The sequence below is a fragment of the Amblyraja radiata genome, chromosome 5, assembly GCF_010909765.2.
Source record: "Amblyraja radiata isolate CabotCenter1 chromosome 5, sAmbRad1.1.pri, whole genome shotgun sequence".
NCBI lineage: Eukaryota > Metazoa > Chordata > Chondrichthyes > Rajiformes > Rajidae > Amblyraja > Amblyraja radiata.
In genome coordinates, this window is record NC_045960.1 from 38,980,035 (window position 1) to 39,005,262 (window position 25,228).

Below are 25,228 nucleotides of genomic sequence, written 5' to 3' on the forward strand. Positions count from 1 at the left end.
TGACTTTTATGATCTTCATTGGATCTACATTGGCTCCTGCTTACATAATGTCCTTGATTTCCAAATTCTTATTCTTATTTTCATATCCTTCCAGGGTCTTGCTGCTCCCTACGTCTATAACTTCCTCTAGCCCATTAAGTCACCAAAATATTTGCATTATTCTGTTTTGTGTCTTCTTAGATAAATTTAATAGCATCACTGTTAGGGGGCATGCAGTCAAAGCTTCAGGCTTTGCAATTCACACCCAAAGTATCCTTGCTCTCTACCTGATCTAATATTTCATCATTTGCTTTCGTATTTCATAACGTGCCTCACGATCATATTTGTTTGATCGTGTTCCCATGAAGTTGAGTCATTTTCTCGAAACATTGAAACATTTAATGTTGCATTAATTTGGATTGTTTTCTTTGGACCTTCGGAGACTGAGAGAAGACCTGATAGAAATGATGGTGGTAGAGATAGATATAAGAGTTGGATATAAGATTCTTTTAGATATGCACGAAATGGAGCGATGAGGATCACGTTCAGGCAAAGGAGATTAGTTTAAAGGCATCATGTTCGGGATGCACATTGTGGGCTGAAGGGCCTGTTCCTGTGCTGTCGAGTAGGTTATTAAAGATGTTGACTATGTAGACTTATTGTTGTTATTTTCATTTGGTATTGGCATAGCAACATCTGGACTCATACTACTTATTTTTCCTCAAATGGCATGTTGGCCTTCATAACAAGAGGAATTGAGTATAGGAGCACAAAGGTCCTTCTGCAGTTGTACAGAGCCCTTGTGAGACCGCACCTGGAGTATTGTGTGCAGTTTTGTTCTCCAAATTTGAGGAAGGCATTCTTGCTATTGAGGGAGTACAGTGTAGTTTCACAGGGTTAATTCCCGGGATGGCAGGACCGTCATGTTGATAGAATGGAGCGGCTGGGCTTGTACACTCTGGAATTCGGAAGGATGAGAGGGAATCTTATTGAAACATATAAGATTAATAAGGATTTGGACAATAGAGGCAGGAAACATGTTCCCGATGTTGGGGGAGTCCAGAACCAGGGTCCACAGTTTAAGAATAAGGGGTAAGCCATTTAGAACGGAGATGAGGAAATACTTTTTCACACAGAGAGTTGTGAGTCTGTGGAATTCTCTGCATCCGAGGGCAGTGGAGGCCAGTTCTCTGGATGCTTTCAAGTGAGAGTTAGATAGAGCTCTTAAAGATAGCAAAGTCAAAGGATATGGGGAGAAGGCAGGAACGGGGTACTGATTGGGGATGATCAGCCATGTCACATTGAATGGCAGTGCTGGCTCGAAGGGCCGAATGGCCTACTCCTGCACCTATTGCCTATTGTAACTGCAGATAGATGCTGGTTTAAACCGGATAGACACAACATTCCAGAAAAAAACTAGCGGGACAGGCAGCATCTCTGGAGAGATTGAATGGGTCTGAAGACTGAAGAAGGGACTCGATCCCAAAACATCACCCATTCCTTCTCTCCAAAGATGCTGCCTGTCCCCTGAGTTACTCCAGCATTTTGTGTCTACCTTCGATTTAAACCAGCATCTGCATTTCATTCCTACACATGCTGCCTGTCCCACTGTGTTACTCCAGCTTTTTGTGTCTATCATCAGCTCTACTCTGTTCTACAGCTCTATTCTTGGCAATACCTGATTTTGACATGAAATATTGGAGGTGATTCTTTTTCATCTGTGCCACATTGGTGTCAAGTCAAGTCAACTTTATTTGTCACATACACATACAAGATGTACAGTGAAATGAAAGTGGCAATGCCTGCGTGTTTGTGCAAAAAACAACAGAACAGAACAAAACAGAACCAGTATTTACATTTAAAAAAGACACAACAGTAATTACACCCCGGTGAGATCAGACTCCCAGGTATTTGAAACTACTCACCCTATCCACCGTAGTCCCATTTATCCCCAGTGGCGTGTACGTCCTCGGTTGCTGTGCCCTTCTAAAGTCCACAATCAGCTCCTTCGTTTTAGTGACATTCAAGAGGAGGCTGTTGTTCTGACACCAGAGTGCCTGGTCAGCCACCTCCTCCAGGTAGGCCTTCTCATCGTTATCGGAGATCAGGCCCACCACCACAGTGTCATCAGCAAACTTGATGATGGAGTTGGAGCTGAACCTGGCCAGTACAGTAGGGGGCTGAGGATGCAACACGGGGGGGGGGGGGGGAGGGGAGAGATAGTCCAGGCACACAGGGGAGTGTTCAGACCCAGTTCCAGCAGCTATTGTGTGGAAATATTTCTCTGCCCGCCCCTTAACAATAATAGGCCTACGTTGTCAAACATAACATAAAACAGAGTTGACTAGTCATTGAAGACATTTCTTAATTTGATCTCTATTTACGATTCAATTTATAATTAGGACTTGAATATTTTTAGTTCTGACTCAAAACTCCTGGAAACTCATTTTATTTTCACTAATAATCTTTCACACTTGCAATAATAGAGAGGCGGCGCGACTCTCGTCAGCAGCGGCCTCTGCAGTCCGTCTGCGTTTTTATTATTTTATGTCTATGTTTTTATGTAGTTTTTGTTATTTTTGTTGGGGTATGTGTGGGGGGGTTGGGGGTAACTTTTAAATCTCTCCCTGCACGGGAGACCCGACCTTTTCTTTGTTGGGTCTCCGTTGTCGTTGGGGCTGCAACGAGGAGCGGCCTCCAACAGGAAGACCGGGGGCTGTGGTGCCGACTACTCACCTCACCATCGCGGAGCTGGCCGAGTCCAGAGCGGGTGGAGCTGTGGTGGACGCTGCTGCGACCCGACCCCCGGAGATTCGGTGGCTGCAACTGCGGGTTTGGCGGACGGTAACACCGGGAGCCCGCGGGTCCCTGGAGGGAGACCGCTTTTCGGGGCTTCCGCAGCGGCGACTTCTCCCGCCCGAGTTGCGGGGTTGAAGAGCTCCTGGAGCGGGGCCTACATCACCGCCCCGCGCGGCTTGGAATGGCTGCGGGTCTCTGCGAGCGCCCGCCGGGGGCTCTAACACCAAGACCCGGTGTGCGACCTTGCATCACCCGGCGTGGCTTTAATGGCCACGGGACAATCGCCATCGCCCGCCGGGGGCTTTGACTTTGACTCTGACATCGGGGGGGGAGAGTGCAGTGGAGAGAGAAGTTTTTTTGGCCTTCCATCACAGCAATGTGATGGATGTTTATGTAAATTATGTTGTGTCTTGGGTCTATTTGTTTGTAATGTATGGCTGCAGAAACGGCATTTCGTTTGGACCTCAAGGGGTCCAAATGACAATAAATTGAATTGTATTGTATTGTAATTGTATTGTAATTAGGATTTGCACACATAGGCGACTGACCAATTCTGCCTCACAACGGAACATGCTGGTCAGTGGTCTTACAGTGGTGGGGGGGAAAGCCAGAGGAGTAAGAATGAGCAGGTTTGAGGCTGTGCACATTTATGGGAAGCACAAATGTTGATTTGACAGAAGAAAAAAAATTAAGCTTGAAAATATCAGCAGCAAAAGCATGAATTTGTCCATCAATATGCAATCGGGGACCATATTGAATGTGAATGGACATCTTGCTGATTTGCAAGAGTACCTGCAGCAAGAACTCTGCCACATACCTGATAGGTTTACAGTAAGTATTCACCAGAAGGTTTTTGAAATGATTTGCAATACAATGCAAGCATGGTGACTGATGTAGAAAATGACCATTACCTGAGTAATACAGCAATCCAGCTGCAAATATCCTGTTTACATTCTATAATGACATGAATGATCACAGAATGAATACTGTAATTGCTGAAATGGAAATTGTGCACATATGATTCCCTCTCTAGCAATGCGACTTGCAAGAGTTCACACGACATTGCACATTTAAGTGCTAAAATTAACTAATTTTGCTGAATACAACTATAAACCAAAAGGCGCCTAAATGGAACCGAAAGGAAAATGGAACCCAATTTAAGCCCCAATTTTAATGTGGAGCAATAAAGAACCACTTAGTTTTAGTCATCTTGGTGCCTGTCATGACTGAGTTAGTTCAGGTTTATTATTGTCACATCTACTGAAGTACATTGAAAAGCTTTGTTTTGCATGTAATCCAAACAGATGGGATTTTCTATACACAGATGCAAACATGAGTACAATGCCTAGAGCAAAGGGGAATGTACAGAATGCAAAATATCGTGGGATGAGTGGATTCAATTTGAGATCACAAGGAAAAGAAGAAAAGAGGGATTGAAATATATGGATTGGAGTTGAACACAGTCTGTAATTTTTCTTGTTTCAGGGACTGGCAACCATTGTTGGACAAATAACAGCTCAGGCTGTTTACGTTAAGCAGCAGCTTCGAAATGTTATCCAAAAGTATTTTGAACGTTTCCTTCCATTGACGGGGTCAGGTGTCGTAAATCATCCTATATTACTTGCACTTTGGGAATCAACCGCTGTGGCTCAACATCAGATTCTGCGGAACACCCTTGTTCTGGTCATAAGGTAAGAGATTTTTGAGCCATCCTATATTAATGACATTTTTCAGTATATATTCTTCGAATCGTTGTGTGAAATGTTCTACAGCAGCATGTCATAGTTTACCCATGTGATTTAAAAATATATTTCAAAAGCTAATGACAGATTTTCAAGAATTCTTTATCACTGCTGCATCAGGCAGATTCAGAATAACACTTTAGTAAACAATTTATTATTTAAATAACCTGTCCAGCTAACCTTCTCTCATTACCTTTTTCTTAAGTGCTTTGCTTATTGAAGGAACTTGTACATCCATTACTAATTTTGTGGACCAGATCACACTTGTCACCATTGGTATCAATGCTCATTTGGAACTTACAACTGCTGCAGGGATCTGGTGTATTGTTGATTCTATCCTCGGCCATCTCCTGTCCAGCTCTTTGGGAAAGTTATTCTTAATTATTCAATGCGAATATGAGATAAAGAAATTACATTAAATTAAACTCAAACATTATGCAGGAGAATTTCAAGTGGAGACCAAATGCTGCATCTGCAGTTCAAAGGTGAACACGTTAATTTGATAAATGACTTTTGCTGCTCAACAGTTTGTGTTCTGCAAACCAAAGCAAACCTCCTGGAAGGATATTCAGAGTGTACCCATCAGTTTATAATTCCTCATTTTGTTTGAGATGGTTCATTTCTGGGTAGTTTTGTTTAAATGAGAATCCTGACTCACTCAAAATCTAGACTCAGTTTGTCCTTGCTTTTGCATACCTGTTTCTGATTAAACATTAATGGCAATTGTCAGGAACTGTATGAATCTTCCCACTGAAAGAGTGACAAATCCAATGGATGACTTACAACGGATATCAAGTGGGTGGATTCGATGAAAACATATATATATATATATGTAGTTTACAACTTGTAGTCCAAGGGTAGACACAAAATGCTGGACTGTCAGCGGGACAGGCAGCATCTCTGGATAGGAGGAATGGACGTTTTGGGTTCTTCAGGCATTAGAACAGTGTGAAGAGGGGTCTCAACCCGAAACATCGCCCATTCCTTCTATCCAGCGATGCTGCCTGTCCCACTGAGTTACTCCTGCATTTTGTGTCTATTTTCAGTGTAAACCAGCATCTGTAGTTCCTTCCTATACGTTGCAGTCCAAGGGTACAATGTCATCTTGAAGTATGTATAAAGAGGCCCTGGGAAATGCGATTAAATTTGAGTCAGACATTCATAAAATTAGATCATTAAGTTAATATTATCTTAAATTGTATGAAATATATAAACATACATGTTTGTTTTATCGCTGGGCTGTCTTATTATGTTGACATTATTGAGAGAGACCACAGAAGAGACTGTAGGAGCCTTGACGAAGATCTTTCTATCTTCTCTGGCCACAGGTGAGAGTACTGGAGAGTAGCCAATATTGTTTAGGAAGGGATGTAGAAATAATCCAGGAAATTCTAGGTTGTGGGGGGTCTCATGTCAACATTAAGGAAGTTATTGGAAAGGATCTTTGGGATATAATTTACTCGCATTCAGAAGAATATTAGTTAATTAGGGAGAAGCGGTAGGGCTTTGTTAGTGGGAGGTTATGTCTTACGAACATGATTGAGATTTTTGAGGAGGTGACGAAGGTGTTTGTTGAGGGATGGTGCTGTAGGATATTAGTAAGACATTTGATAAAGTTTCTCATGGTGGGCTGATCCAGAAGATTAAGATGTGGCAGATCCATGGTGACTTGGTCGTTTAGATTCTGAACTGGCTAACCGAGAGAAGACAGGGTTTTGGTGAAAGGGTGTTATTCTGACTGGAGATCTGTGAGCAGGGAAGTTCTGCAGGGAGTCACAACATGCTGGAGTAACTCAGCGGGTGAGATAGCATCTCTGGAGAGAAGGAATTCCCTGAGATAGATGCCGTCTCGAGCTATGCTCCTGGTTGGGCCAACCATGGCGGTAAGGTCGAGGGGGAGGTCCCTGACAAAGAGCAATCCAACCAAGAACTCAACGGTGGAACAGACGGAGGATGATGGCTGACTTTAATGGAGCGTCACAACGGCTGGGAAGGCGGATGAAGGCTGCAGCAGAAATGGGTCCCCGGTCGTCTTGGACTCCATGCCACTGGATCCTGACCCAGATCTGTCAAGGACCGCGTGGTGGCTGTCTGTGCACCAGTCTACTATGTAAACAAAGTCTCGCACAGGCGTCGTCCATATATGAGGACGGTCATACTCATTTCGAGTGACCGCCGATGAGTCTCCAAGTCCCTAAAGAGCATTGATGTACAGATGGCTTTTAGCTCATTGAAAATGTCAATGCAAGCAGATAGACTGCTAAAGTAGGTGTGTGATATGTTTGCCTTCATCAGTTCATCATACGAGTCAAGAAGGCAAATGCCCTGTCTGCCCATGAACAATATTTCTCCACTCCCTGCATATCCATATACCTATCTGAAAGCCTCATAAGTGCCAGCATTGTATCTGCCTCCACCACTACCCTGGACATCCACCACTTTGTGTTTAAAAAAAAAAACTTGTTCCGCACATCCTTACCCCCCTCATCTTAAAGCTATGGTTCTCGTTCTTGACATTTGCACCCAGAGAAAAAGGTTCTGACTGTCTACCCTGTTTTAGCTATAAAAACCTGGATGCAACATAATTTCCTCAAACTCAACAGCGATAAGACAGAATTCCTCCTCATAGGCTCCAAAGCCACACTCAGCAAAATCAATAACCCCACTCTCACCATCGACGGCACCACTGTCTCCCCATCTCCCCAGGCCCGCAACCTTGGCGTGATCTTTGATTCCACCCTCTCCCTTGAGCCTCACATCCGCCATGTCATTAAAACCTCCTTCTTTCATCTCCGCAACATCGCCAAACTCGGACCTTCTCTCACACCTCCTGCTGCTGAAAGACTCATCCATGCCTTCTTCTCCTCCCGACTGGACTATTGCAACTCACTTCTCCTTGGCATCAGCTCCACCTACATCAACCGACTCCAACTGGTCCAGAACGCAGCCGCCCGACTCATCACCCATACCAAACCCTGGCATCACATCACTCCAGTCCTCAAACAACTTCACTGGCTTCCCATCTCCCACCGGATCACCTACAAAATCCTGATTCTCACCTACAAAGCCCTCCACCATCTGGCCCCCCCATATCTCATTGACCTCCTCTCCCCCTACCAACCCTCACGGTCCCTCAGATCCACATCAGCCGGTCTCCTCTCCATCCACAAGTCCAACCTCCGCAGTTTTGGGGACAGAGCCTTCTCCAGGGCAGCTCCCAGGCTCTGGAACTCCCTCCCCCAACTGATCCGCAATTCCGTGTCCCTCACCATCTTCCAGTCCCGCCTCAAGACCCATCTCTTCACCTCTGCCTATCCTTAGCCCCACGTCCCCGTCCCTTTTCATCTGTGCATTAATTGCCTCATACTGTGTTTTGTATTGAATTCTGTCTTTACTTTGTGTACTAGTCATGTCTCTACTATTTATTTCGTTCCGCTTACATGTTTTTCCTCTACCTGCTCAATTTTTGTAAGGTGTCCTTGAGACTCTTGAAAGGCGCCCATAAAAATAAAATAAATAAAATAAAATAAATACCCTTTCTATGCCTCTCCTAATGTTATATACTTCCATCTGGTTTCCCCTTAACCTCCGACGTTCCTGAGAAAACAGTCTAAACGTGTCCAATTTATAAGTAATACCCTCTAATCCAGGAGGCATTCTTCGTGGAGCCACAGAACACAAAGGAAGAACAGTTTACAGTTTAGTTTATCGTCACTTGTACCGAGGTACAGTGAAAAGCTTATGTAGTGAAAAGTTGGCCTTTGTATTTCGAGATCCAGTCTCTTCAATGAATGAGTACCATATATTAAGGTAATACCATAGTCTTGTACAAATTAATATGTTGTAACATATTATGTTTAATTTGTACAAGTTTTCATTGTCAATACTTTCAGTGCATGTGAATGGCCTCCACAGCTTCTGAACTTATCCTCACCAATTATCTTCTCCAGTGAGAACTACTTGCAGTTCAGAAGTCACGCTCCTCCTCCTCGCTTAGCAGCAATCTTGTCATTTCTTTTTGAATTATTACGAAGGAACCAAAACAGTGATGCAGCCAGTGAGGCCAAGCTCCTCTTACCGACCGTGCTGAAATGTCTAATGTTGGTCAATGAACCGCAAGGTATGTTTTCTCATTATCTCCTATTGATTGATAAGTTATGCAATCCTGTTGCAATTGCTCGTTCTTTGCTCGGCTAGGAAATGAAGACTGACAAACATTTTCACGGTAACACGGTTATTAGGTCCAGTCAACTGCGGGTGAGGGTGAAATCCAATCTCATGCCTCTTTTCCTCTACGAAGGAGAAGGAACATGTGGTCAAAAATCTTCAAAATAGAGTTTTCCCTTCAGGTGAATTTGTCGATTCTGGCACTGATTGCACTTATTCTCTCCCCCATCCAACCCCAATATAAGATTTCACTCAGACATTTGCACGTCACCAATTTTAGAACGTGCCACAAACCAGCATAATCCGGCAGCTTTTTAAAAGGCCAAGGTTTTCCTTTTCTATTAAAAAATATATTCTATTCATGGACAGCATCCTGGTTAAAATTTTAATCATTACTTACTGCCTCTGCATTCAAAAGTTGCATCTTAAATCTTAGTATTTCAAGACCTTTATATCAACACAGTAAGTGAAACTTGCTTTTCATTTTCAGTTCACCTGGTACCAGGGCCAGTTTTATGGGTACATCTCCTGGCGTGTAAAACAAAAAAATCACGAAAACTGACGTTGTCATGACCTAATAAGCTTAAAATTCAGCAGCATTTGCACCGATCCCATCAATATCAAGGGAATTACAAGCGAGTGGATGTTCTTTGGCTTCATGTCTCATTCATAAGCAGGAAGTAACCAGAATTAGTGTTGTCAGATTTCAGCCCAAAAAGCTGTTTCCACAGAAAATAGTCAAGGTTCAGCATCAACCGTCAACTCCTCTCGTTAGTAACTGATGTGCTACATATAGCTGTAGGATAAACTTAGTTTGTGTCAGGTTTTATATTTTGTTTTGCTCTTTCATTTCCCAAGTTTAGACGCTGTGCTGCCATAACGTATCTAACCTGTCCAGCTGAGGAATGAATGCTTTCAATTTATCTGGCAGGTGATGGGACCTGTTGGCAAATTAGTGTTTGTTTTGTGCGCATCCAAGAAGCCACAACGGTACATCACTGACCTTTTCCCATTTCTCCCTAAGCTCGAAGCTCGCAGTACTGTGACAAATATGATGAGCTCGCATCACCCTGGGGAAGTTGCCTGATTTGGGGTGTGTTGGCCTAGTTCTGTTGCAACTGGCTTTTTTTTAAACTTAAATAAACAGTATCCTCAGGAGGTAAACATGCGCTTGAGTTATTAAATGTAGCATTTGCGGCACGCAGCTTTTTAAAATTTTGAGTAGGATGCCAGTGCATTTGTCACATGATGGCATTATCAGAGGCCACAGGAGCATCTGAATTAACAACAGACATGACAGCCTGTGCTGAACCCACTCACGTGTTCTAAATGGAACAGGATGGAAGGAAATAACAAGTAGTATTATGGATGTTGTTTATCTAGCTCAGTTTTTATTACAGTCATTAATTATAAGCAAACATACTGAAATTTGGCAACAATTTCTGATTGATAAAGCATTGATTGGCTTAGTTTAGTTTAGAGGTACATCGCCGAAACAGGCCCTTCAGCCCACCGAGTCTGCTCCGACCAGCGTTCCTGCACATTAGGGACAATTTTATATTTACGCCATCAATTAACCTACAAACCTGTACATCTTTGGAGTGTCGGAGGAAACCGAAGATCGCGGAGAAAATTCACGCAGGTCACGGGGAGAATGTACAAACTCGTACAGACAAGCACCCGTAGTCAGGATGGAACCCGGCTCTCTGGCTCTGGAAGGCAGCAACTCTACCGCTACACCACCTTTATGGAAATAATACGTGGCACTGATGTGTGCAAACTGTGGCCAGTCATTTTTATACATTTTGGTTTCACCATGTAGAAATTACAGTTGTGTGTATCCATAGTCCCCCCGTTTCAGGGCACCATAATGTTTGGGACACATAGCTTCACAGGCGTTTGTAATTGCTCAGGTGTGTTTAATTGCCTCCTTAATGCAGGTATAAGAGAGCTCTCAGCACCGAGTCTTTCCTCCAGTCTTTCCATCACCTTTGGAAACTTTTATTGCTGTTTCTCAACAGGAGGACTAAAGTTGAGCCAATGAAAGTCAAAGAAGCCATTGTGAAACTGAGAAACAAGAATAAAACTGTTACTTAGGCTTACCAAAATCAACTGTTTGGAACATCATTAAGGTGAGCTTACTAATCGCAAAGGGACTGGCAGGCCAAGTAAGACCTCCACAGCTGATGACAGAAGAATAAAGAAAAATCCCCAAAACCTGTCCGACAGATCATAAACATTCTTCAGGAGTCAGGTGTGGATTTGTTAATGACCAATGTCTGCAGAAGACTTCATGAACAGAAATACAGAGGCTACACAGCAAGATGCAAACCACTGGTTAGCCGCAAAAATAGGATGGCCGGGTTACAGTTTGCCAAGAAGTACTTAAAAGAGCAACCACAGTTCTGGAAAAAGGTCTTGTAGACAGATGAGACGAAAATTAACATATCAGAGTGATGGCAAGAGCAAAATATGGAGGAGAGAAGGAACTGCCCAAGATCCAAAGCATACCACCTTATCTGTGACGGTGGTGGAGGTGTTATAGCCTGGGCATGTATGGCTGCTCAAGGTACTGGCTCACTTATCTTCATTGATGATACAACGGCTGATGGTAGTAGCATAATGAATTCCGAAGTGTATAGACACATCCTATGTGCTCAAGTTCAAACAAATGCCTCAAAACCCATTGGCCGGCGGTTCATTCTACAGCAAGACAATGATCCCAAACATACTGCTAAAGCAACAAAGGAGTTTTTCAAAGCCAGATAATGGTCGATTCTTGAGTGGTCAAGTCAATCACCCGATCTGAACCCAATCGAGCATGTCTTTTATATGCTGAAGAGAAAACTGAAGGGGACTAGCCCCCAAAACAAGCATAAGCTAAAGATGGCTGCAATACAGGCCTGGCAGAGCATCACCAGAGAAGACACCAGCAACTGGTGATGTCCATGAATCGCAGACTTCGAGCAGTCATTGCATGCAAAGGATATGCAACAAAATACTAAACGAGACTACTTTCATTTACATGACATTGCTGTGTCCCAAACATTATGGTGCCCTGAAATGGGGGGACTATGTATAAACAATGCTGTAAATTCTACATGATGATACTAAAATGTATAAAAATTGCCTTTATTAAAATCTGACAGTGCACTTTAACCACATGTGATTTTTTCAATTACAAATCTCAAATTGTGGAGTACAGAGGCAAATAAATAAATGATTGGTCTTTGTCCCTAACATTATGGAGGGCACTGTAGATTACCGCTCTAATTTATCTACCCATTCAATTTAAGTAATGTGCATGGTTTTGTTTCTGACCTAAACTAGTTTTATGAAACAGCAGCTAGACATAGTAATTTTGCTTTACATTCACTGTTTAAATTTAAAGTTATCAAACAACAGGCATTTGCTGCCTGCCGTTTGATAACTTTAAATTTAAATAGCGAATGTAAAGTTAACTGATCAAACTACCTTGTTTAACAGTGATGCAGAAAGCACATTGTTAAATAATGAAGTGGGAATTAAGTAGTACCATTGCACAACTGTGCCACATCACTTTAAAGTTGTAATTGCCACGGCAATGGATTTCAGTTGTACTTTCTTGACTTTCCTTGAGACATAACTTCATTTTACCCTCCACATCAGGACTCCGTAGAAACAATAAAACGTTGTTCTGTCTGACAGTGGACTTTATGAGGCCATTGAGATAGTTGTGACTTAATTTAAAGCCATAAATATTCAGTGGCATATTTGGCCCAATTGATCTCCCCCATTGATGTTGCTTTCATCATTCACTCTTCAGAGTCTTCAATCTGGATGTGCTGAATTTCCATTGTATTTTTGTTAATGATGCCAGTTTCAGCTCATTTTAAAGAAAAGCTTTAAACAGTGCAATGCAATTCTTTGAATTCTGCAATTATGCAGATAAAAGGAAGAACTTTCATGCTTTAAAGTCCAAAATAGCAGCCAACATATGCATGATCATATACTGGTAGTTTTGCTATAATGTGATAGTTATGTTCCTAAGACACCTTGTGTTATGGAAAATCATGTTATAAAAACAATTTATCAATGGGGAAAGGGGGTTTAGGGGCCAGAGACTTTCAGATTTGCATTGCAAAATTATTTTTCCTCACAGGTTTTTTAATAACTATAAATTTAATTTAGTTATTGCAAGCTAACAACACTAAATGCTACATGTTACATTGTGATAATCAAATATCAACAAAAGCGATCTCTTATTAATTGCAATGGCCTCCACCAGTGAAAGGAGTGTTTTGTTCTTAAAGAGACAATGGTGTCTGATTATTGTGAGGAGGCTACATGAAAGAAGTTTTTTTTCCAAGACAGCTTTTTTTTCTGCTTGTCAATTAGAAAAGTAACTTTGAAGCGGTTCTTTAGTTCCTGATCGGAATCTTGTTATAACCAATTAGGCCTGCAGAATGAAAGCAGACCTCGTTCATTGATGGAGTTATATCCAATTTGCGTTGTGGAAACACACGTTACACTTATATTTTAGCAATGCTGCTGCAAGGATATCTGGTGCCAAGGAAGCTGGAAGAACTTGCTTTTCTTCAAACCATGTTACAGGATCTTGTACATTCATCTGTTTCGGCAGATGGAGTCTTGATTTCATGTCTCATCCAAAAGTTGACTGCCAATGTGACAGTCCTTTATTACCTTACTGAAATACCACATAAGGTTATATATTCAAGATCCCGAATAATAGTTCAATCCAAAATTCGACGTTGTAACTGAACCAATTGAACTTGGTGAGATAATTAATCTCCAAAATCCTCCCATTACATTGGTAGGGATGGGGAGAACTTGTAGGAAATTTCATTAAACAGAACAAGTCCATAATTGCCCTCACAAAGCTGATTTTTTTTTTACCTGTTCAATGTTACTCCCGTGTATACTCAAGTCATGAAAAATAGTTTTAAAAAACTTGGCAGCGAATAGATTCATAATTATTCCATGTCAATTTCTTTTGTTCTACTTTTCAGTGAAGAAGTTGACCACTGAGGTCATGCAATGTATAATTGAAAATTGCCAGTCACTAACTCCCAGTCAGGTGTGTCCTCACTTGACCTCTGTACTAAGGTAGGTATTTTTAAGGTCTACTCATTCTAGTGTTGCAATGTAATTTAATATATTCTATGAGTAACCTTCCAAGATGGCGCCCAACCAAAGCGACTATTTGCATGCTAGCCACAGAAGCAGATCTACACGTGACAATAAACTAAATTGAACTGAACTGAGTGGTTGGCCTTACTTTGTCCTGAGTGCTCCAGTAACCTGGGGGTGGTAAAACAAGTAAACTCCTTTGTGATGTCAACAGGATATTGTGTCCATTGCATGCAAGTTGCAACATGGATTTGTGCCTGGAAGGTCATGTTTGACTAATCTTCTTGAATTTTTTGAAGAGGTTACTAGGGAAATTGATGAAGGTAAAGTGGTGGATGTTGTCTATATGGACTTCAGTAAGGCCTTTGACAAGGTTCCACATGGAAGGTTGGGTAAGAAAGTTCAATTGTTGGGTATTAATGAGTAGCAAGATGGATTCAACAGTGGCTGAATGGGAGATGCCAGAGAGTAATGGTGGATGGCTGTGTGTCAGGTTGGAGTCCGGTGACTAGTGGGGTGCCTCAGGGATCTGTGTTGGGTCCACTGTTGTTTGTCATATACATCAATGATCTGGATGATGGTGTGGTAAATTGGATTAGTAAGTATGCAGATGAAACTAAGATAGGTGGTGTTGTGGACAATGAAGTAGATATTCAAAGTCTACAGAGAGATTTAGACCATTTGGAAGAGTGGACTGAAAGATGGCAGATGGAGTTTAATGCTGATAAGTGTGAGGTGCTACATCTTGGCAGGACAAATCAAAATAGGACGTACATGGTAAATGGTAGCTAATTGAGGAATGCAGTTGAACAGAGGGATCTAGGAATAACTGTGCATAGTTCCCTGAAGGTGGACTCTCATGTAGATCGGGTGGTAAAGAAAGCTTTTGGTGTGCTGGCCTTTATAAATCGGAGCATTGAGTATAGAAGTTGGGATGTAATGTTAAAATTGTACAAGGCATTGGTGAGGACAATTCTGTGTACAATTTTGGTCGCCAAATTATAGGAAAGATGTCAACAAAATAGAGAGAGTACAGAGGAGATTTACTTGAATGTTGCCTGGGTTTCAGCAACTAAGTTACAGAGAAAGGTTGAACAAGTTAGGTCTTTATTCTTTGGAGTGCGGAAGGTTAAGGGGGGACTTGATAGAGGTCTTTAAAATGATGAGAGGGATAGACAGAGTTGACGTGAATAAGCTTTTTCCATTGAGAGTAGGGAAGATTCAAACAAGAGGACATGATTTGAGAATTAAGGGACAGAAGTTTAGGGGTAACATGAGGGGGAACTTTACTCAGCGAGTGGTAGCTGTGTGGAATGAGCTTCCAGTGGAAGTGGTGGAAGCAGGTTCGATTTTATCATTTAAAAATAAATTGGATAGGTATATAGACGGGAAAGGAATGGAGGGATATGGTCTGAGTGCAGGTAGATGGGACTAGGTGAGAGTAAGTGTTCGGCACGAACTAGAAGGGCCGAGATGGCCTGTTTCCGTGCTGTAATTGTTATATGGTTAAGCATCTACAAGCTGTCAGAAAGTGATTGAAAATAATTTAATGAGGTAAACCAGGATGGATCTGGTTTCATTAAACATGACTTGTCTTTTACAGGTCTGTGCTGGTTCTCTTTAATTAACCCAGATTTGTCTAAAAGCCTGTTCATGTTTTTCCTGATTATGTTCCTTATAGACAACTAATGTAAAACTGACTGGCTTGTAGTTAATGGGCATTTTTATACACCCACCTAATTAATCTTCTGTTACCTGCCGCATGTCTGAGGAAGATTGTGAGACTACGGCAAGCCAGATGGCACAATGGGCTAAGTGTTCGGTTGGCGACCGGAAGGTAGCCGGTTTCGAATCCCGCTTGGAGTGCATACTGTCGTTGTGTCCTTGGGCAAGACACTTCACCCACCTTTGCCTGTGTGTGAATGTGTGTGAGTGATTGGTGGTGGAGGCCGTAGGCGCAGATTAGCAGCCACGCTTCCATCAGTCTGCCCCAGGGCAGCTGTGGCTACAGAAGTAGCTTACCACCACCGAGTGTGACTGAGGAGTGTATGAATAATGCGATGTAAAGCGCCTTGAGTATTCTAGAAAGGAGCTACATAAATCCCATCCATTATTATTATTATTATTATTATCCACTGTCATCTCCTTCTTTAACAATTGGGGATGCAAGCCGTCACTCTAAGTGCAATGAATCTTTCCAGTATATCGCGTGTTTTCTATTTAACCCCACCCATTAACTCCACCGTTTTGTCACAGTTCAAGCCATGAATAAACTGTCCTGCTGCCTCAAATCCCATTGATCAAGCAAAACTGTTTATAAATTGGAAATTTCTCTTCCAGGCAGCAAGTATGAAGCTGATCTCAAAGTAGATTTTAATAAATCTTCAAATTACATTATCTTTATTTGGAATAGATTGAGTTGTGACAGTCACATACCTGTACTTGTTTGTCTGTTTTGAAGCATACTTGTTGATGCATCACTTGTTTCTATAAATATAAGTTATGTAAGTGAGATCTGCCTTTTGCTTCTTAAACCTGTGAGGAATCTCGTTGTGGAATTACAAATGTATTAATAGAGAATATTGAACCATTTCCAGGCAGTTTATTCAGGAGTATTTTGGGATCTACGATCAACAGGTGTACCACATCGTAGAAATGGTTGCAGTCTTAAATCGAGATTTGGTTATCAGTCTCATTCCCACACTAAGTAAGACTCTAAAGGACACTGAACATAAGCAAGGACTCGGAAGAAACAATTCACAGAGGTATGTCTTCTTCACAGAATGGTATCATTTTTAGAAGACTGATGTCTTCAGTGTATTTCAACAAACTTTGCAGAAACCTGATTAAACAACAGTTACACTGATCTGCACAGGGGTGTAAAAAAAAAGATACACGGCGCTGGAATATGTTAGCAGGTTGGGCAGCACGCGCCTATCCACGTTCTCCCGAACTTTGTGCCTTTTTTTGTAAACCAGAATCTACAGTTCCTTGTGTCTAGATTTTGGAGTAGATGGCCAAAAGCTAGCTCGAAGTGGTATGATTTAAGGAATATATAAAAATAAGGAAAATAAACTTTGGAGTTGCAGTTAAACAGATTAGAGCCCTACAATGGAACACATAGTTAGCAACAATTAAGAAGAATTCAATGAAGAAGGGTCTCGACCCGAAACGACACCCATTCCTTCTCTGCAGAGATGCTGCCTGACACGCTGAGTTACTCCAGCTTTTTGTGTCTATCTTTGGTTTAAAACAGCATCTGTAGTTCCTTCTTACACAATTAAAATAATGAATGATGAAGAGGCTTGAATTCGGGGTTTGGCAGTGCTCTGGAGAGGAAGTTGATGAGGATGAATAAAATAAAGATGTTACTTAATTGGAACCATTACGTGTCAGTGTGCATAGTGAGCATGGGGAAATAGAATATAGGTTCAGCTGAAATCCACATTCAATTACTCTGTTGTAGTGTGTGGGTCTCAAAAGGAAGCACGAAGTCCAGTGTTTTGAGAGGCACCTTTTATTATGTTCCTCCCGGTAGTAGGGAAGACCAAACAAGAGAAAGATGGCACCCAAACCCCTGCCTTTAAACCCTCTGGCTAAGGGCCGCCTCCAGACTGAACCACTCCCGTGCCGAGGGGTTCGACAGTATGATGGCACGACCCTTGGGAGCCGCCACACTGTCACTTTTTTGAACAAAGCTCTTGAAACAACAAATTGCATTACAATTCCACTACTTTCACATTGTATCATCCAAATGAGGTGTGGACATATTTCAAGGATTATTATTTTATTGTGTAGGAAGGAACTGCAGATTCTGATTTATAGATAGATACAAAAAGCAAATGCTCAGTGGGTCAGGCAGCATCTCTCGAGAAAAGGAATAGAAACATAGATAATGGGTGCAGGAGTAGGCCATTCGGCCTTTCGAGCCAGCACCGCCATTCAATATGATGATGGCTGATCATCCAAAATCAGTACCCCGTTCCTGCTTTTTCCCCATATCCCTTGACTCCGTTAGCCCTAAGTGCTGAATCTAACTCTCTCTTGAAAACATCCAGTGAATTGGCCACCACTGCCTTCTGTGATGTTTGGGTCAGATCTCTTGAAGTCCCAACAAAGGTTATGACCCTAAACGTCTTGGATTCTCCAGCTCAGTGTAGGATTCTGAAGGTGAATCCCCAGTGTAATGCAGGTGAATCTCTACAAATGATCCCATCAATGGAGCAGAGTCATGGGTTGGGACTCTCAAAGGCATCAACAAGGCCGGAGCCTTAAGGGCCTGTCTCACTTGGGCATCATTTACACGACGTCCTAAAAATTGGTTGGTGCATCGTGACGTGCACGTGATGCGCGCATGGCGTGTGGTGGCGTATGCAGTGACGCGCGGCGCCCCAGGATTTTGGAATGCTCAAAATCCTCGCACGCCACCTGCGTGACGTATCCCTTGAGCACGCTGACGTACTGATGGCGCTCGGTGGTGACGCACGGTGACGCACGAATATTGCCTATGCTGATTTATTATGCGTCACCTTGTGTCAACGTCCCTAACCATGCGACACCCGTACGCCGTCGGCACGCCATTTGCGCGTCATTTGAGCGCCGCACCACGTGACCACCTGGGTATAAAGCGCGTGTAGTTTTGACATTTTTTCACTGGGAAAATCCTTGCTATGGAGATCGGACTAAGTACGAACAACATCGCAAATGGCTCCCAAAAGAAGCAGGGCCCTCAAGAGCACTTGGCGCGCGACTGTCACTACCGGCTAGACGATTTTTGCGCGACAGTCACTACTGGCCTGTTGCGCAAATGACGCCCAAGTGGTACAGGCCCTTTACACTGCTTGCGTGGGAGCCCCAAGCTTGCTGCTGTTTATGCAGAGGAACATTACCAGTTGCATTCGAATAACCAGCAACATGGCTATTTTATAAACCATTTGCATCTAACTCATTTACTTAGTGATCGTTATCTAGATAGTATTTCATATCAGCAAGGGCGTTAGCTGACCCATTCCTTGCAAATTTCCTCACCTCCAGTTTATTCCCCCCACCTCTACTTTCAGTCTGAAGAAGCGTTCGAACACCTATTCATTTTCTCCAGAGATGCTGCCTGACCCACTGAAACAAGGAATTAATCATTATTTGTAAAGAAATATATTTAAATATTACTATATGCAGCAGTCATCAGAAATGTATTGATATATGATAACATGCATTTTTAAAGGGACTTAAAATGTCAAAGGCCACCTTATCTTAATTGGTTAGTTGGAGAGAGATTGTACAGTTAAATGATAAACTGGAGCTGGAACTTAGATTCTTGAAAACAAAAGCTTGTCTAGTTTAAAGCTAACACATTCTTTTCCACATTAAAAGAAACTAAGCTATACCATTGTGGTCAGATTTTATGGCATTCTATCTGAAAAAGTATCTTGGATGCGGAGAGGATGTTTCCACTAGTGGGAGAGTCTAGGACCAGAGGCCATAGACTCAGAATAAAAGGAAGCACCTTTAGAAAGGAGATGAGGAGGAATTTCTTTAGTCAGAGGGTGGTGAATCTGCGGAATTCATTGCCACAGATGCTGTGGAGGTAAAGTCATTGGGTATTTTCAAGGCAGAGATTGACAGATTCTTGATTAGTAAGGGTGTCAAGGATTATGTGGAGGAGGCAGGAGAATGGAGTTGAGAAGGAAAGCAGGATCTGCCATGATTGAATGGTGGAGTAGACTCAATGGGCCAAATGGTCTACTTCTCTTCCTGTGCCTTATAAATCTATCTATAAATGATGTACACTGAGTGTAAATGATTGTAATAATGTATTGTCTTTCTGCTGCCTGGTTAGCACGCAACAAAAGCTATTCACTGTACCTTGGTACACGTGTCACTAAACTAAACCTGGTTCTTCAATCTCTTTCTGAAATATTTTGACCTCCTGCACAGACAGTCTTACAGAAGACTTTTGGTCCATCTTGGAGAAGAAGGACAAGCTGAAATTATTAAATTAGAAAAGGACAGCGACTGAGTTCATCGTAGAAGAAGCTTGGACCAGCAAGTATCAGAGTGCCACTTGAAAATAATGTTGAAATAATCTGTACAGATGTTTATAAATGTATTGCTTCATAAATATATTATTGTGGCAGAGAAATTAGAGAAACATTTTAAGTAAAAACTTTTAAATCTACTTTTGTTTACCTGTTCTGTCGTGAGTTAAAGTCGGCTGTAGTCATTAAATGTAAATGAGGCTTGTGTAAATAAATAGAAGTACCATAACTCAGACTGATCTATGTTATTGGAGAAATGTTATTGCAATTGATTTTGAATTTCACTTATGTTGATTTTTTTTCTTGTTCCACCTCACATTTCCATCAAGATTTTACCAACTCACCATCAGACTAGGGTCAATTTGCAGTGGCCAATTCCCAACCATTTTGTCTTTAGGATGTCGGAGGAAATGGGATCACCTAGAGGAAACCCACCTGATTTTTTTTTTCATTATCATTATCACCCTTTTATTGTCATCATGCAAAGCAACAATTGTACAGTGCAAAATGAGAAGACGTTTCCCAGGGAATACCGGAGCATCGCACATAAAACTTAAACATTTCACGCATAAATAAAAAACAATCCAGTTCCTGATAAAAACAGTACGAATAGTTTAAAGTGCAGGTAAAAAAAGCAACATTAAAATACAAGTTAAAAAAAACAGTCATAAAATGTCCAGGGCAGCTGATTTAAGTGGCCTGAGCCAGTGCCAGAGTTATTACTCAGTGCCAGTTATTAAATTGTCAGTGCAAAAGCAGCAGAATCAGGTGGAGTGACTGTTTAGCAGCCTGACAGCCTGTGGCAGGAAGCTGTTTAGCAGTCTGGTTGTCCGGGCTATGATGTGTGGAGTGGGTGCAGTCTGTCCTTTGCTATGCTCAGTGCTTTTTTTCAGGCAGCGGCTCTGGAACAGTTCTTGTACCGAGGGTAGCGAGACGCCAATGATCCTCTCTGCTCCCCTCACTACCCTCTGCAGAGACTTCCTGTCTGAGCAGTTACAGTTGGAGTACCACGTATTTATGCAGTACGTGAGTACAGACTCCACCGTGCCCCTGTAGAAATTCCTGAGGATGTTGGTGGGAAGTGAGACCTGTTTGAGTTTCCTCAGGTAGTGCAGTCGCTGATGGGCCCGTTTGACAATCCCAGTGATGTTCCTGGACCAGGTGAGACTGTCTGTGATTTGCACTCTGAGGAACTTTATGCTCTCCACTCTCCCCACCGTGGTGCCACTGATGTTGAGGGGTGTGTGTTTGGGCTGCGACCTCCTGAAGTCGACAATCACCTCCTTTGTTTTGTCTTCATTTAATTCTAAATTGTTGTTGCCGCACCAGTCCACTAGTTGTTTCACTTCCTGCCTGTACATTGTTTCATCCTCTCCACTGATGAGTCCCACAGAGAGAATGTGCAAACTCCTTACAGCCAACACCCAAGGTCAGGATTGAACCTGAGCTTTCAGCAGTGGCACTACCAGTTGTGCCATTGTGATGCCTGTGAATAGGAACTGTTGGGTAGAAATTTATCTGCATTTAGTTTAGTTTGGACACATGTGGAAACAGGTCCTTCAAATCCACCTGTTCATGTTATCCCATTCCCTCCAAACTAGAGGCAATTTACAGAGGCCAATTAACCTACAAACTTGCACGTCTCTGGGATGTGGGAAGAAACCGGAGTACCCGGAGGAAACCCACACGGGGTCAGAACAAGAGCATGCAAACTCCACACAGACAGGGCCCTGAGGGCAGGATCGAACCCGGGTCTCTAGAACTGTGGGGCAGCAGCTCGACTAGCTGCATCACTGTGCTGCTGCATTTATTAGAACGAAAAACTGACTCCATAATTCAATGTAGATGAAGATTTTGGATGGTCGGCTAAATGTTTCTGTGCAGAGTGTGAACAGGGCTCTTAAGTCCACTATAACCAAGTGTCACTGGACAGGTCCCACAATGCCTAATCCATGGTTCTCAGTCTCAGTCCAAGTTCAAGTAAGACTCTGATTTGGTTTTGCCTTTTCCTACATCGACTTCCCTCCCTTCTACTTTCAGTCCGAAGAAAGATTCTGAGCTGAAGGGTCACCCATCCTTTTTCTCCAAAGATGCTGCCTGACCCGCTGAGGCACTGCAGCACTTTGTGTCTATCGTCGGGTGTAAACCAGCATCTGCAGTTCCTTTCTACACACTCAAGTTCAAGTGACCTCTGTGAAATGGAAAAAAAATCACGAGCAGCATCTACTCTCTTCAGTTTTCACAGAACTCAGTAAAATCATTACAAAAGCAGCTTGCACCACATGAGGAAATTAAAAGTTTATAACCAACTTCATTAACAAACCTTTTTAACCCCCCTTTTCTTAAACGCCGGTCCCAGTCTCCAGGAAATTCATCACCAATTATTTTATTTGTATCACATCTTCTGTCACCAAAATCTCCATGTGATTTATTTAAAATAAAATGTAATCTCCTGGGTTCTGCATATTTAAATACTCTGCGATAGATCTGTGCCATTTTTAGGAGCCTTGATGATAAAGTAATGGTGACATCTGCATCAAAATACAGCATGTAAGTACTGCTTTTACAATAAATAGTCAAAACTATTTTCAAATCACCCCTTTCTACTTCCAGAGAGTCTGAAGACAGGTCTCGACCCATTCCTTCAGAGATGCTGCCTGTCCCGCTGAATTACTCCAGCATTATGTGTCTATCTACAGAGAGATTAACATTAGGTTAATGTTACGTAGAAATGTGTGGTTTTGCATGTTAGAAAGTCTTAACATGGGCAGGACCTACACATGAATGATCGGGCTCTGGAGAGTGTTGTAGACAGAAGGGTCCAGGAGTGCAGGTACATAGTTCCTTGAAGGTGGCGTTACAGGTAGATCGGGTGGTTAAAATGGCTTTTGGCATATTGGCCTTCATCAGTCAGTGTATTGAGTATAGAAGTTGGGAGGTCAGGTTGCAGTTATATAAGATGTTGGTGAGGCTGCATTTAGAGTATTATATTCTACAATTTGGCACTGTAAGGCTGCAACTCTAACGCTGCGCCACCGTGCCGCATCAGCTTTTGAACAAAAACTATTAAAAGAGTGTGATTGTTAAGGACAACCTTAAAGAAGATGGGACGGCTGAGCAAAGAAATTCCAAGATGTAGTTTGAGAAGGCTGAAGGCCTGCTGGATAGCAGCAGGAATTGGATAGGAATCTCAAGAGAAACAGAGAGTTGTATAGAGGACTGTGGCATTGGTGAAGATTACAGAGAATATTGGGATGAATTAACTGAAAGCCTGGCTGACAAATGTTTGAATGTTCTTTAAGATTTGTTCTTTTAAAAAATATATTTGAATTTTATCTGAATTGCTTTGCTCTGTGAGAACTATGCTTCATTTTATTTCCAAAGTACTGAAACAGGAACATGAAGCTGTAGCCCTTTACTCTTGTGCACAAGAAAAACAGGAAGAGTGACCAGAAATTGGCAAAAGATATAATTGTATGTAATACTGGTTTGGATGAACTCCTACTCCCTTAGTTCTAATCGCTATGGGTTTTGCTTTTGAGCTAGTGTGTGATAGCCATTTCATCAATTCATCGTGCTCCATCGAAAATGGATTGTCTGCTGTTCGATTAGAAAACTCGACCCAGGAGATACCACAAGCTGAGCATACAATTTCTTCGCTAGTTTGTACGGGATGTGGGACTGATAAGTGCGCAGTCATTTTAAGATATCTAATATAAGAGATATTGGGAGTAGTTCTCGTTTGACCGCTTCCCACACTGTACAAGGCACCCTTCCCTGGCCTGCTGGCTCTTTCATCTATTGTCGAATGCGAGTCCTGCTTCTCCCTGCTATTTCCACATGGTTGCTCTTTTTCCGTTTCAGCTTATCTTTGTCAGACAAAAAAAGCATCAGATTCAACGCCTGCCTCTGGTTTCAGATGAGGAAAACATCCAGCTGCCGTGCTACCCATCTTTGTTCGGCAAAGCAGAATGCTACGTGAAGTCAGTTGGATTCAGCCAGCTGCCTGTAAACCTGGCCCATTTGGGCATCATCTGTCCCAACATAAAGTGGTACGGGTCCAATGTCTTGCTGGACACTTCTGTGATGATGAGTGATAAAGAGTAGGTTTACACTGCACCAGTTTCAACAGGATAGTATTGTTCCTGTGGCAGGTATACTTTAGATACCACAGGAACCTCCTGAATTTAGAACAGCTTTTTGCCTTTTATCACAAAAGTATCTCTTGGATCAGTTTTGAAAGAATTTGGCTTCTCGCTAACCTGCTTTCCCACTCCTGACAATTTCTTAGCACCCTGGAGTTCTTGAAGGTCCTCAGAGAGGCCTTTTCTGCTGTTCCCCCTCTGAAAAATTGCCTTTTGGAACACGGACATCATTGCTGCCGCTTTGTCCATGCATGGAACCAAGAGACATTTCAGGTAATCCCTTAGGTGATCTGTTTACAGGGGGATTATTGAATACAGTGTGATACTAAATCAAGAGTGCCTTATTGACATTTTTCCTGAAATGGAACAATGACATTCTAACTTGCAGCAACAATAATGCAGATATGTAGACACAGTCCTCCATAGATTATATAATAAACAGAAAAGCAAGTAGTAGTTCAATAATTTTGTTAAAAACAGTATATTGCAAAAAAACAAAACAAAGCCAAATACCTAGTGCAACCCAAGCAGTTCAGAGTTTAAACTATTATGTATAGTCCCCACAGAGAGCAAGGAGGTAAATTGGGGCAGCACTGTGGTAAAGTGGTAGAGTTGCTACTGTACAGCGCCAGAGACCCGGGTTTGATTCTGTCTGCGGGTGCTGTCTGTACAGAGTTTGTACGTAATATCATATGGGTTTTCTCCAGGTGCTCTAGTGATCCAGTGTTCTCTGTTTACTCCTGTACTCCGGTTTCCTCCTACATTCCAAAGATGTGCAGGTTTGTAGGTTTTATCGGCTTCTGCAAATTGTTCCTAGTGTGTAAAACTAGTGTATGGGTGATCTCTGGTTGGTGTGGACTCGGTGGGCCAAAGGGCCTGTTTACACACTGTTTCTAAACTAAAGTGATGTTAGTTAAACGATAAATGTCAGTTAATACCCCAAAGAAAGACTTCTGCTGTCTTCTCCAGTTTGTTGAGGTGGTTCACCACAAAATAAACAGGCAGGTTTATTGCCTAATTCAAAGGGCAGCAGTCCCATCCTGAAATGCCAATCGAGTAAGTGCTGATTATAAGGTAATGGTGCTGCTGCAGAGCTAAACTGATAATTATACTGGAATTTGTATTCCATGAAATTTTAGTTAGCAGTAGGGGGCCAAAAATATGATTATCTGATTGAATGATTTAAATTTGCATTTACATTTAACATTATCAGGAATTAGTTGTCTGATTG

General features: G+C 42.2%; 1 protein-coding gene across 1 annotated transcript in view; it reads left to right on the forward strand.

Annotated features, from left to right (window-relative positions):
• The window catches only part of mms22l (MMS22 like, DNA repair protein), a 132,204-nt gene extending 112,117 nt beyond the window's left edge, over nucleotides 1–20,087 (forward strand). The window contains exons 21-25 of the mRNA XM_033021047.1: nucleotides 4,264–4,469; nucleotides 8,471–8,640; nucleotides 13,697–13,793; nucleotides 16,415–16,582; nucleotides 19,752–20,087. Coding sequence (XP_032876938.1) covers nucleotides 4,264–4,469; nucleotides 8,471–8,640; nucleotides 13,697–13,793; nucleotides 16,415–16,582; nucleotides 19,752–19,833 — 723 coding nt within the window. The 3' untranslated portion in view covers nucleotides 19,834–20,087. The remainder of the gene's footprint in view (nucleotides 1–4,263; nucleotides 4,470–8,470; nucleotides 8,641–13,696; nucleotides 13,794–16,414; nucleotides 16,583–19,751) is intronic.
• The last annotated feature ends 5,141 nt before the right edge of the window (nucleotides 20,088–25,228 follow it).